The following is a 13,742-nucleotide window of genomic DNA, read 5'->3' on the forward strand; positions in this document are numbered from 1 at the left end:
GGATCCACATAGGCCAGTACAGGAGCATTGGTAAGACTCCATTTTAACTTGAGGAAGGCCTCTTCACACGCCTGGGTCCATCTATCCCCGAACTCTTCATATGGTTTGAAATATTTTTTTGTTTTATAAGATGAGGTGGTTGTGGTTTTTCCAACTGGCGGATATCCCTTTGTCCGATCAGTGAGAGGGCGACATATTACGGAATAATAGGGCACAAAGCGGCGATAGTACCCACAAAACCCAAGGAAAGATCTTAATTCCTTTAATTTAGTGGGTCTAGGCCACTCATTCACTGCTTCAACTTTGGTTGGATCAGTGGAAATGCCCTGTCGACTTACCACATGTCCCAAATAGGTAACAGAGGGCAGGCAGAACTTACATTTGTCCAAAGAAAGTTTAAAACCTTTCTTCAATAATCTGTCAAGTACCCTGAGCAGACGGTGGTTATGTTCCTGCAAGGAGGACCCAAAAACAATAATATCATCGAGATAAACTAATACCTCACGATAATTCATATCACCCACCGTCTGCTCCATGGTCCTCTGAAACGTTGCCGGGGCACCCTTGATTCCCTGGGGCATCTTTAAAAATTCGAAGAAACCCAAAGGGCAAATAAAAGCAGTCTTCTCTCTATCCTGAGGACTCATAGGTATTTGGTAATACCCACTCCGAAGATCCAATACTGTGAACCACTGACTCCCTTGCAAACAGTCCAATGCCTCCTCTACCCTAGGAACCGTGTACTGATCTGGCACAGTGCGCTGGTTAAGGGTGCGATAATCAATACACATTCTAATTTTGCCATTCTTTTTACGAGCCACTACAATGGGAGAGGCATATGGACTTTCAGAGTGTTGAATAACCTCGGTTTCCAAAAGAGTCTGAAGATGCTGTCTGACGTCATCGAAATCTGCAGGAGCAAGTCTGCGTGACCTCTCCCTGAAAGGAGTATCATCAGTCAGCTTTATACAATGTTCCACACCTTTCGCTTTTCCCAAATCCCATTCCCCAAGAGAAAAGACATGCTTTCGTTCCAGCAATTCCTCACATAAAATATTTTTTTCTACCAACCCAATGTCACTCCCCTGGAAACATGCATTTAAGTCTTCCAGGGACATACCCTGATCAAGAGAGGAATTTCTGTGCTCAGACTCCCCGCTCCTGTACTCCTCATAGCCAGTCGCCATTGTAAAAGCAGTCTTTTCCCTACACATTTTTAAACACCAATCACTGAGGACCCTAAATAAATGAGCATTAGTCCCAATGATCACTGGCATTGCAGTTTTATCACCTGGTGATTCTGGGCATACCAGAGCAATTAGAGGTAATGGCTCTGACACACCCATAAATCCTTCCGGAAACTCTATGTTAATTACCACATAACCTAAATATGGCTATTTCTGTTCACTCAATCCCCAAATTACCAGTCCCTCCAGGGGCAGGATAGGGACATCGGATAAATAATGTCTATACCAATGCTCAAATATAATGGACACCTGGGACCCACTGTCCAGCAAAACAGGACAGGGATGTCCATTTAATTTAACAACCACACGTGGAGCAGGTCCTACCATACCATCCGGAATAGAACTACCCCACTGGGTACTCCCCATTGAATCTATAACTAATTTCTGGGAGATGGCGAGGGGCCCGCCAATCTCCCTCCTTCGTTTCCCTGATGAAGAGAAGTATTTGACTGAACATTAGCTCCCACTTCATTCATTCCCCAGTCTATAGAACATTCCATGGCCCTATGTCCTAACTGTCCACATCGGAAACAGCCTCTGTTTATAAAATTTCCACCTCTCCTAAAATTTCCCCTGCCACTGTTAAACCCCCTAGTGGAATTGTTGGAAGTAATGCTGGAGGGTTCCACCCTTTTATTGAGTGCCAGAATAAGCTGGTCTATTTTATTATTTTGTTCCATTACCAGGGTAACCAACTTGTCGTCCTTTGACCCTTGGGCCTCAGTGGAAGGTACCACCATTTTGACAGATTTGGCATGAGTCTTTTCCCTATTAGCGAGTAAAGCTTCTTCCTGTGTAATTTCCTTAATTAGATCATTAAGGGTGGGACTGCCTAATAATAAAGTGGTACAACGCAACCGCTGTGCTACAGGGTCAGTTGTTAATGCTCCCCTAATCAATTGTTTCAAGCGGCTACTATCCACTTCCGCGGGAGCTAACCCTCCTTTATCTATAATTTTATGAATTAGTTTATCGAGTCTATACACATACTGTGATAACTTTTCTCCTGTCTCCTGATACGTATGATGGAATCTTGCAACCAAATCACCTACGTCCTCCAATGTCCCATATGTGTATTCTAAGGCCAGAAAGTAGTCAGCCACAGCAGCCCCAGGATTACTTTTTCTAGTAGCTTGAATAATTCCCATAGCGGGTCCCCGTAAACTCTCTACTATCCTTTGTTTCTTTATATGATCGGGGCAATGCCACTCCTCAGACTGCTGTATAGCTGCCTCCCTCCAGGCCTCATAAGGTTCCTCACCAGTAGGCACAGGAATTATTCCTGAAAAAAGTCTCAATCGCCTGTAACTACCCTCATAGTGCCACCGTTCCAATTGATGTACTACCTTATCAGCTATGACCTCTAACTGGTTGCCTAATTTTTCTTCAACACCCTGTGTTTGACTACCTTCTCCCACAGTCGCGGAGGGATCTCCACTGGCCGGAGTAGACATGTCACCCACAATTAATGGTTCAGCCGCCCTTTCACTTCCATCCCTCTCAGGCCATATAATTATCCACCGGCGTTCTGGGTTAGATCTCACAGCCACCACTTTAGGAAGCAATTCAGACTCTAAATTACTACTGGTAGTTATTAATACAGCACACATCTCTCCACTTTCCCTGAATTGTTTATCAGCAATCCTTGGTTGCTTCACCCCAAACAGAAACAACATCTCTGTCATAATTGTACCATCAGTGGTGTCGGTGAGATCCCCCATCAATACAAAACTCCTTTCAGGAGTTACTCCCTTCCTTATACACCAGTCAAACACTTCACTCCTGGTATATTGTGGCATTCTGGCTACTGTGCTCATTTGCCCCTGAGTCTCCTACAAATTGATCTCACGCGGTGCCTCCAAATGTAACCCCCCCCCCTTATTTCTATACTATAAGTTCACTACCTATTTCACTAAGGGAGGGTTTAATCAGTATATGTGCCTCCACCCAAGCCGGTTAGTGTAAGGCTCGCTTGGGTAAGCCTCTCACCTGCAGTGTATGTGTGAGTGTCTTCACATTAATTACTCCTTACATATCATATTGTACCTGTCTTTCTCTTTCAGCTTTCCACGATCTGATTCCATCCACAAGTATAAAGGTAAGTAATGCAATTTAATGACACAACAACTATTGAAACTTATACATCAATACATTTAGTTTGACATAAATAAATTAATACTGTCAGCAATATTATCTACTCCTATACATATTCGTTCGCATGCAATGCAAAAAACTCTCCTATCCTTAGTTGGTAATGAGTTACCCGGGTACTCTGTTAACCCTTCTGTGCACAATTAGGGCATTGATAAAAAATAATTAATATACATTAAATAAGTTATATCAAATATATTAATACTCATTAACTAGAGATATCTCCCAGAAATGTCCTCCTTTTATATATAATAACAGTAGGTATTAGGTCTTTAGTGTTATTTGTTGATAGTGATCCTATAAATGGACCTGTGGTAATCCTGTCAATACATATACCAAACAAAGTTATCCGGGAATTAATGACTAGATGAAATTAGCTTAAATTCATCATAACTCCAGCTGTGGACTTCTTATGTTTCTCCTTGAACTGCAGAAATATTATTTCTCCTTAACAATTATGGCAACTTTTTCCTTTATGTAGTAGGTTAATATTGTAGCAAGTTGATGTTACCTTTTTCTTGTATCCTAGAAAGTCAGGTTGTCTGAGGATTATATTTGATAACTGTATCCACTTGAGCAGGATGTAGACACAAATATAAATGTTTATGAATAACAATGTGTCTTCTGCTTTCCTGTCTATATTGAATGAGATCTACTGGTATATTTAAGCTTGAGCCAATAGACCTTTCAAGTACCGTTATAATCTTACAGTATATGGATGGTTGCTAGAATAGGTAAAAGTTAAATAAATGCTTCTTCAGTTCTAAGCTCATTGTCCGTTAAGCAATCATATATGTTGTCATACAAATCTGCTTTAACTGAGGCTAGGCTTAGCAACCATCTCTTCTTATTATTGCTCAGTCTCTATGCATATTTACAGTTATAGTTAATTACTTAATCATAGAGGCTACCGTTTTCACCAGTTGTTTAGTTATGACATGTGTGATATAATTATGTTCTAATTATTTCTTCAGCTATTCCAGCCACTTGGAGTTAGCTTCCAATATTAGGGTGCCATATAATGAATGAATTAGGGCACCTAGACTTATTATGGGCTTATTGCCCCATGTCTTTCCCATTTGCTGCTATCCCTCACTAAGTACGTATTTGATTGTGTACTCCACTCTATAGTGCCGGGTGCAGTGTGGGAGCGGGATATTGTCACTTACTCCGTTTGAAGATGCTGCTGCAGCTGTACGGTGAGTCACCAACTCCTCCCCCAGCTTTCTGACAGGCGCTGACAGGCTATGAGGTGCGGCTACAGGAGGTGCTTTTACTTTGCAATGCCCCCTCTTCAGCCAACTGGATGCGGCATAGATACGGCTTCCCCTCGGTTGCTAGGGAACCGCTCACCAGCTTCCGGCTGCTTCCTCTCCGCTCAGCTTCACTCCTATCGCGGCAGACCGACCTCCGCCCATTCATCAGCGGCTCGCCTCCCTATGCTCCAGCATCTATCAGCAGGTATGCCCGGTGCCGGTATGCTATATGATCCCCTCAGCGCTGCCACAGCTCATTTAGTGATGCGCTGGAGATCAAGTGCACACACTACCCGGGGGAACAGCAGACTGCCTCACCGCCGGCGGGGAGCTCTATTTATCCTCCCCAGACCTCCGGCTCGTGCGGTTCCCTTCCCGCCGGAGCCGCGCGCTGTCCCATAGCCGCTGCCAATCAGTTATCTTTCCCCAGGCTCGCGGTCAGCTTGGTACCCCTTGCTCGTGGACCTACTTTTTCCCGCCCTGCAGGTTATTACTCCAGCGGCGCGCGGACCATCTAATGACCCCATCCGCTGATCCTATGCTACCCTGCAGGCTATCGCTGATCCACTAAGTCTATACTATCCCTCAATCACCACCTCATGACAAACCACAATGCCAAACCCACACACCTTATCAATTTGATTACATATGTACAACTAACAAATAAAGTACAGATACTTATCCCCTCACAATTCATTTATATATATATATATATATATATTCATCAAACATTTATTATATTATTAGTAAATATATTAATTTATTGCTAAAATATCGATAATAAATATTAATCAGGTTACACAAGCACAGGCTATAGTAGGCCGTAATATAGCGCCCGAAGCCGTGTAAATGGATTTCAGCGTAGCATCCACCTTGCGATCTGCCGGGTCCTTCAACGCGGTAGATCCCGGGACCGGTAATACCACCTGTTTGTACAGCCTGGAGACAGAAGCATCGACTATCGGCGGCGACTCCCATCGCTTCCTATCTTCCTCAGGGAAAGGAAAAGCCACCAAGACCCTTTTGGGAATCTGGAATTTCTTTTCCGGAGTTTCCCATGCCTTTTAAAAGATAGCATTCAATTCTTTGGATGCCGGGAAGATGAGGGGGGGGGAGGGGCTTCTTATTATCCGTAAAGAAGGATTCCTCCACCTGTTCCGGAGCTGTGTCCGAAATGTGTAAAACATCCCAACAGCCTCAATCATCAACTGCACCCCCTTGGCAAGTGATGCTGTCCCCCTCAACACATCCCCATCACCGTCTGCAGCATCAGAGTCGGTGTCCGTGTCATCCTGCATAATTGCAAGCGCACGTTTGTGAGAATATACCGCAGGGGACCCCGAGGAGGCATTATCAGACCATACCACCATAGAGGACTGGAGGACCTGAGTGGCATGCTCAGTCCTAGCAACTCTATCAGAAATCTGAGAAATAGTCCCCCTCAGAGAGACTAACCATTCTGGCTCTCTAGCTGGCATCTGTGCTAAAACAGTGCAATCCTGATTACATGGAATGGAGTCCTCCTGGGAAGACAAATCCTCTGCAGCATATGAAACAGTGTCCCCAGACATGTTGTCACACACCCTCAAACACCCCACAGACACACAGGGTACTTGGGCAGACAGAGTTTCCCCCCCAAGAATGGCAGAGAGACACAGAGATACACAGAGATTGGAGCCAACCCACACACAGCGCTGTTAGAGTATAGGGAGACCATAAACCCGCGCTGACTGTGTACCTTAATAGGTGACACAGCCTTAACACAGTCTCCTACAACCCCCTGGTACCTTACAGATAGCTGGAGTCGGGCAGGAGGGACCTGGCATCCACTGGCAGTGAGCTGCAGGCTGTAAAATGGCGCTGAACGCTGCTGGGTCCGCTCTGAGGAGAAGCTCCACCCCCTCAATGGTGCTGTCTTCCCGCTCAATGGAGATGATACTGGCCGGAGGAATTCATGCTGGCATGGATCCGTAGACCCCGACAGGCTGCTTGTGGTCAGTGTAGGGTCCGGAGCTGGCCCAGGGCGCTCCTCCCCCAGCGCCGCACCATAGTACCGCTGAGCCTTCCAGGAGCATGGCTAAGACCGTGCTCCTACCCTCTAGCCGCCGTGCTCCTACACTCTAGCCGCCTTCTTCACACTGTCCCCCTGCTTGCAAGGGGGGACAGTGACTCACTCGCCTATCTTCAGCTCCCTGAGTGGGTGGCAGCTGGCTGCCGGGGCGAGCGTTCCCCTGCGGCGGGGCGCGATCAGACCCCTCTGGAGCTCAACGTCCAGTCAGCTGGGGCAGTGGCTCAAGACCCTGCAGGGTGGAAACTGCTCCCCCCACCTCAGTCCCACGCTGCAGGGAGGCTTTCGCCAGCAGCCTCCCTGTAAAAAAATAAACTCTGAAATAAAGAAAAATTACTTTTCCTAAGAGAACTCTGTAGAGCTCCCCTAGCTGTGACCGGCTTCTCCGGGCACATTTTCTAAACTGAGTCTGGTAGGAGGGGCATAGAGGGAAGAGCCAGCCCACACTATTAAACTCTTAAAGTGCCAATGGCTCCTGGTGGACCCGTCTATAACCGTATGTACTAATGTTGTCCCCAGCATCCTCTAGGACATAAGAGAATATTACATTAACTAAAGAATCAATCCTTCCTTCCATTACCTGCCTTCCGCTACATGCATTCTCCAACTCCCTTGGGCCTCTGATCTAGTTCTTGATAAATAAAAACATTGTTGGTTTCTATGTGTTCATATAGTTGATTAAGCTGCCACCCTGTCTGCCACTGCAGTGCTACAGTATTCTGTTTCCTAGAGGTGCCATGTTGGAAGTTTAAGTGCCACATATTTGTGCCGCCCACTGCTGTTGCTTAGCTTCGTCATCCAGTTACGTCAGTGCAACCTTTTGGCCTAAACTGGATAAAATCAATATACTGTAGTGAGCTGTGAGGTGGTCAACCTTCACTGGATATGAGTAAGGTTATTAATACTGTAGGAACAAAAACAGGCTCAAATGCTATGATTTTAGCTGTTTTTATGATTTTTGTAAAAACATACAGATCCAAAACCAAAACCCATGATTTGGACCAGTCGACATCTCTAGTTTTTGATGGATCTAAGATTAATTTAGTATTTTAGATTTAAATCAATATTGCAGAAAACAGTCGGTGGCATGCATACTGACGTTCACTGAAGTAAATCGTCTTTTATCTATTAATGCCTCTCATTACTTTTGTACCAAAGTTTGGCCTGTACAATTTTAATAACCTACAGTTTACTTCTAAGTATTGCCTCATTTACAGGTGAACTCTGCAACATTTGGGTTTGCTATGCCTGTGCTACAGCTGATTAGAATTTAGGCTGGTGTCCAAGCCATTTGATATTTTGTTTAAAATGTAATGAAATGTTTAATAATGGGTTCCTGAATCACATACAGTACTGTTATATTAGTGTAGTTTTTGTTGTTATCTACAAGCAAATAACAAGGACAGCTGAGAAGGTTAGTGTCACACAGCGGTATCCTTTATACCAGAGGTTCTCAAACTCGGTCCTCGGGGGCGCACACAGTGCATGTTTTGCAGGTCTCCTCACAGAATCGCAAGTGAAATAATTAGCTCCACCTGTGGACCTTTTAAAATGTGTCAGTGAGTAATTAATACACCTGTGCACCTGCTGGGTTACCTGCAAAACATGCACTGTGTGTGCCCCCGAGGACCGAGTTTGAGAACCTCTGCTTTGTACCTATTGCAATGCAATGAGTTTGGCCCACACACCTTTCTGATAATATATGCCCTTTTTACAACTGCTTTGGGAAAAGCGAGGATTAATGGAACAAATGGCTTCTATTAAATCTATTTGATCCAAATACACACAGTTGTCAACAGGGCTGCCTTCAGGACTCATAGGGCCCAGTACAAGTGTATCATGCAATGCCCCCTCCCTCTCTAAGGCAGTACACACACCTGGTTCAGCTGGCCTCATGAGTGAGGGAGAGACCAGTGAATGTTCCCTGTGTGTCTCTTCTTAATACATCTCGAGCACCTATTATCCCAGCTGCTTCTCATTCTCAGAACTGTCTGTGAATTTCAAGAGTGGCATTTTAATCAATGTCCATTTTATCCTGGGCAACTTACACTGTCCCCCTTGTATTCTCTTAGATAGCAGTTCTGCCCCAAAGAGGTTACAACCCCTGCACCACATACCTCAATATCACCAGCCCTAACTGAACATTGCCTTCTGCACCCCAGATCAGTTCTCCCTGCACCAATACTAAATATATAATAATAAACCCATGGGGAGGTGCTGCAGGACCCTTACACAATCTAGGCCCCTTACATTTGTATTGGCTTCACCCTTCTGATGGTGGCCCTGTTTGGCAATACAATAAGGTATGTGTGAGCTTACATATAGATAACAAAGCATTACCTGGCAGCCATTTAGAAATATAGTTAGTATGGTTGCTCTGGGTAATAAGCACTGCTATTCAGCCACAGATCTTTCTAGCCTTCCACAATACATTTCAAAATCAATCTTTTTTTCTCTTACATCCTAGAGCATACTGGAAATCCATTTAGTACCATGTGGTATAGACGGGTCCACTAGGAGCCCTGGGCACGTTAAGAATTTGATAGTGTGTGCTGGCTCCTCCCTCTATGCCCCTCCTACCAGACTCAGTTTAGAAAATGTGCCCGGAGGAGCTGTCATGTCGCATGGAAGCTCCTGAAGTGTTTTCTGCATTAATTTTATCTGTTTCTTATTTTCAGAAAGGACTGGATGGCACCAGCCTGCCTGCTTCGTGGGACTTGGGGGGGGGGACAGCCCAGCCTCTTGAAGGGTTAATGGTTCCGTTCCCCACTGATAGGACACTAGCTCCTGAGGGAACTACTTGCACACCCCACCATGGCAAGCGTAAATTCCCAAAGCATGCCGCCACCCCTAACAGAGCCAGAAGATAGAAGAGTGGTGAGTACTAAGCCGACGTCCCAGTTAGCGGGTTGCTGGTCATTATGGCGGCATGAGGGTACAGAGATGCACGGCTTCTACGGGGGCAGCGGAGTCTCCAGACTCAGTACACAGTGCGAACGCACCGCTTCTGAGGGGGCGAACGGAGTCTAAGTATACTATGGGTGTACACAGTACCCAGATTGGCATTACAGACTTAAAAGGCGACTGACTCTATTTTAAGCACTAAAATTACCTCAGCCAGTATAAAAAAGTGGGAAGACCGCGTGCCATTGACGGGGCGCGGCTTCACTATGAGTGGAACCAGCAGCTCACCAGCACCATTTTCCCTCTGCAGTGGACACAGACGCTGACTGACAGGGACACGCAGCTCCTCTGGAGAGACTCCAGATTACCTCAGTGGTACCAGGGGGTCATAGCAGGGGGGGAGCACTTACTAGTGCACTAAGTCCCCAATCTGGGTACTTAGTCTGCGACCTGGCTAAGCTTGGCATTAGCAGTAAGGCTATCTCTGTGTTTCTCTTGAAGGGCTCTTTGTGGGTTAATTGTGCATTTAACCTGTTCCTGTGTGTGTGCTGTCACTGTCACAGTATGTCAGACAAAGGGTGTGTTTCATGTAAGGCACAGTGTTCCCCTTCTCCAGGGGGTTCACTACAGTGTACTCAGTGCAGTGTACCCTCCCAGGCTAGAGGGGCAAAGCCAGTTTGTCTGGATTCCATTAGGGGAATGATTTCCAATATCTCTTCGAAATTGTCCCGCAATGAGAAAGAGATGCAATACTTAAGACAATCAATGGCCAGTATTTACTAAAAATCCGAGTTTGTCCGATTTGTGTTTTTTTTTCCTAAGTCCCAATCCGGGAATTCACTAAGCACCAATCTCGGCAGTGTCTGGTCTATTCGTAATGGTTTGAATGACAACGTTCCGAAATACGAATGAATAGACCATCGGTCAAACGCGGCTGTTATTTCATAGAATACGGGAATTCACTATTCATTCGTATTTGGGTGTTAGTCTCTGAGGGCTCAAATGCGGTCGTATTTTTTTGCGATTCGTTAAAAAAAGCGGCAAAAAAATAGACCTGCTTTTTTCAGTCGTGTTTACATGTATTGCAAATAAAAAAATCACTCACACCTGAATTAGGATGCCTATAAAAGGATGTTAGGCCCATTTCAATACACCTACACTCAGAAATGGCAGCAGGACTGTGGGCCAGTGATCTTTTGTGTGCTGTGGCATTCCTCAGACTCAGACATCAGCCTGTAAGTACCCAGGGCCAAGAAACTGAACATGGTCAGCAGGTTGTACAGGTTCCGCGGAGGCTGCGCAGGCCTCGTTTTTTTAGGGGGCGTTAAAACTTGAACGCATTGTCCGATGATAAGGTCATACAGATGTTCCGTCTAAATCGTAACAACATTTTCCGTCTGTATGACCTTGTCAAACTGGGCCTAGACCCTGAGACAGCACGCTCTCGCCCTGTCTCAGACCTGCACAAACTCCTGGCTGTGTTGCACTTTATGGCTACTGGCAGCTTTCAGGCTATGTGTGGGGATGTCATAGGAATCTCACAGCCCTCATTTTCCAGAATCTTAACACAGGTGATGTATACCTAACGACCTCTTCTGTTTTGTGTTTGTTTTAATTTCTCGGTGGCCAGTTCTGTCCTAAAATCTCATGTTTATTGTTCTTTAAAATGTACACACAGGTGTTGGCTGTTTTACAGCCCCACATCGAGGCCTAAATCTGCTTCCCTACCCAGGAGTCTCAGTGGCATGCCGTCAGGATAGATTTCTATGAGCTGGCTGGCATGCCCAATGTGCTTGGAGCCATAGATTGCACACACATTCAGCTGAGACCACCTAGGGGCAGGCAGCACATATATACAAACCGCCATTTCGAACACTCCACAAATGTGCAGGTGGTTTGTGATGCAAATCTCAAAATAATGAGTGTTGTTGCTGGTTACCCTGGGGGCTGCCATGACTCCTTCATCCTCAGTCAGTCATCCCTCTTTGATAAGTTTGAGGATGGACAAATGCCAGATGGATGGCTGCTGGGTATGTAATTTGATATGTGTAGGCCTGCATATACTTTGTCCAAAGACAGGTGCAGATGTATTAACCTGTAGAAGGCATAAGGAAGTGTGAAACCAGTGATCTGTGCAAGATGATAAAGGCACCAGCCAATCAGCTCCAATATGTAAATTAACATTTTGGAACAGATTGTCTGCTGCCTTTATTACCTTGCACATATCACTGGTTTTTCACTTCCTTATGCCTTCTACAGGTTAATACATCTGCCCCACAGTTTGTTACTTATGTGTTGCTGTATCTTAACATGAATCACGTTACTATATCTGTCTTTTAGGTGATGGAGGATATGGCTGTTTCTCTTGGCTTCTAACTCCATTGTCCCGACCTGATACCCCTGCTGAACACAATTACAATCATGCACATAAGTCCACGCGGAATGTGATAGAAAGATGTTTTGGTGTGCTGGAATCTAGGTTTCGGTGTCTGGATAAGTCTGGTGGCCTTTTGTTGTATAGTCCCTCCAAGGTGACTCAAATTGTGTTCTGCTGCTGCTTTCTTCATAACATGTGTTTGCAACAACATCTGCCACATGTTGAGGAGGAGGAGGAGGAGGAGGAGGAGGAGGAAAGCAGCCAGCAAGCAGAGGAATTAGAGACATCTGGTGATACTTGGAGTACTGATGTAGGGAGGCAGGTTAGGCAACAGATCATCAATCGCTATTTCTAAGGTAAGCTTGGTTTGCTTATTTCATTTGTTGTGTAATCATAAATAGATGTTTTGCCTTTTTAACCAAAAACCATTACTCAGAATGTGTCTGTCTCCTTGACACATACAAACATACCCTCGCTACATGAAAAACAAATGTTGCATGTGTATTGTGTGTATTTTTAATCTCAAAACAACAGATTATGAGTGGCATGCATTAAGTCTGGATAAGTGATCGTAAACTTGCAGTGCTAATTTCTTACAAGCCCACATCATCCATTTAGTATTTCACTTTATCATTGTGTATAATGTCCTAATGCACAGGTTCACAAACTCGGCCCTCAGGACCACACACAGTGCATGTTTTTCACGTAACCCAGTAGAAGCACAGGTGTATGAATTACTCACAGACATATGTTAAAAGGTTCACAGGTGGAGCTAATTATGTCACTTGTGATTCTGTGAGGAGACCTGCAAAACATGCACTGTGTGGGTTCCTGAGGGCCGAGTTTGAGAACCTGTGTTCCCAAAAATCACTCCTCAACATATAATATGTTAGCCTTGAGGAATACATGTGTCCCTATGTGTGATGCACCATCATATTTAAGACTCACAAACTTACTGTAATCAGGAATTATTTATTTCCTAATGTTTGATGCTGTAAACTTGATGATGTGTAAGTAAATACACAGTTTGCCACACATATACATTATTATACAAAGTTTGTGTTTTTTGTTGTAAAATTACATATTTGTTTGTTTCAGCATCACGTGTAAAAACATTCTTAATAATTTTTAACACACACAAACATGTCCCAACAATACTGACATCCATTTGGACAATGTTTTTCAACAAAAACAAAGGCTACATATTACAAGCTTTTTACGCAACTCAATTGTGTTCTTCTTGTAATGCTGTATAGATAAGATAGCTAAGATATGTATCACTAACATTGTAATTTGGATTGTCTGCAGGCAAAGAGAATGATTGGAATCTAGAAAGAGTAATGATTAGAAAAAAATCAAGTGGTCAGTTTACTTCCTGCTAAAGACATTCTGCCTGGCTGGCAATTATTGTATCTCAGGCAAAGAGAATGATTGGAATCTAGAAAGAGTAATGATTAGAAAAAAATAAAGTGGTCAGTTTACTTCCTGCTAAAGACATTCTGCCTGGCTGGCAATTATTGTATCTGCAGGCAAAGAGAATGATTGGAATCTAGAAAGAGTAATGATTAGAAAAAAATCAAGTGGTCAGTTTACTTCCTGCTAACATGTATGTGTGGCTCCATCAACATTTCCCTCCTCCAATACCAAAAAAAATGGTAATGAATAAATGTGCATACTAAATTTATGTTTTTTTTTTGGCCCACTAATAATTAATGATGTTGAAAAAAGGGTCAAGGAGC

At 44.3% G+C, this 13,742-nt stretch overlaps 1 protein-coding gene across 1 annotated transcript; it reads right to left on the minus strand.

Moving 5' to 3' along the window:
* Window positions 1-1,624: 1,624 nt before the first annotated feature.
* On the minus strand, window positions 1,625-2,968 carry LOC134958780 (modulator of apoptosis 1-like). The gene has a single exon (XM_063941510.1). It carries the CDS (start codon window positions 2,966-2,968, stop codon window positions 1,625-1,627), a length of 1,344 nt encoding a protein of 447 aa, XP_063797580.1.
* Window positions 2,969-13,742: the final 10,774 nt, after the last annotated feature.

The sequence above is a fragment of the Pseudophryne corroboree genome, chromosome 9, assembly GCF_028390025.1.
Source record: "Pseudophryne corroboree isolate aPseCor3 chromosome 9, aPseCor3.hap2, whole genome shotgun sequence".
Lineage (NCBI taxonomy): Eukaryota > Metazoa > Chordata > Amphibia > Anura > Myobatrachidae > Pseudophryne > Pseudophryne corroboree.

What these genes read in the sequence shown, in the direction of transcription:
- LOC134958780 (XM_063941510.1), bottom strand. Translation starts at nt 2,968, where the DNA reads ATGGGGGATCTCACCGACACCACTGATGGTACAATTATGACAGAGATG.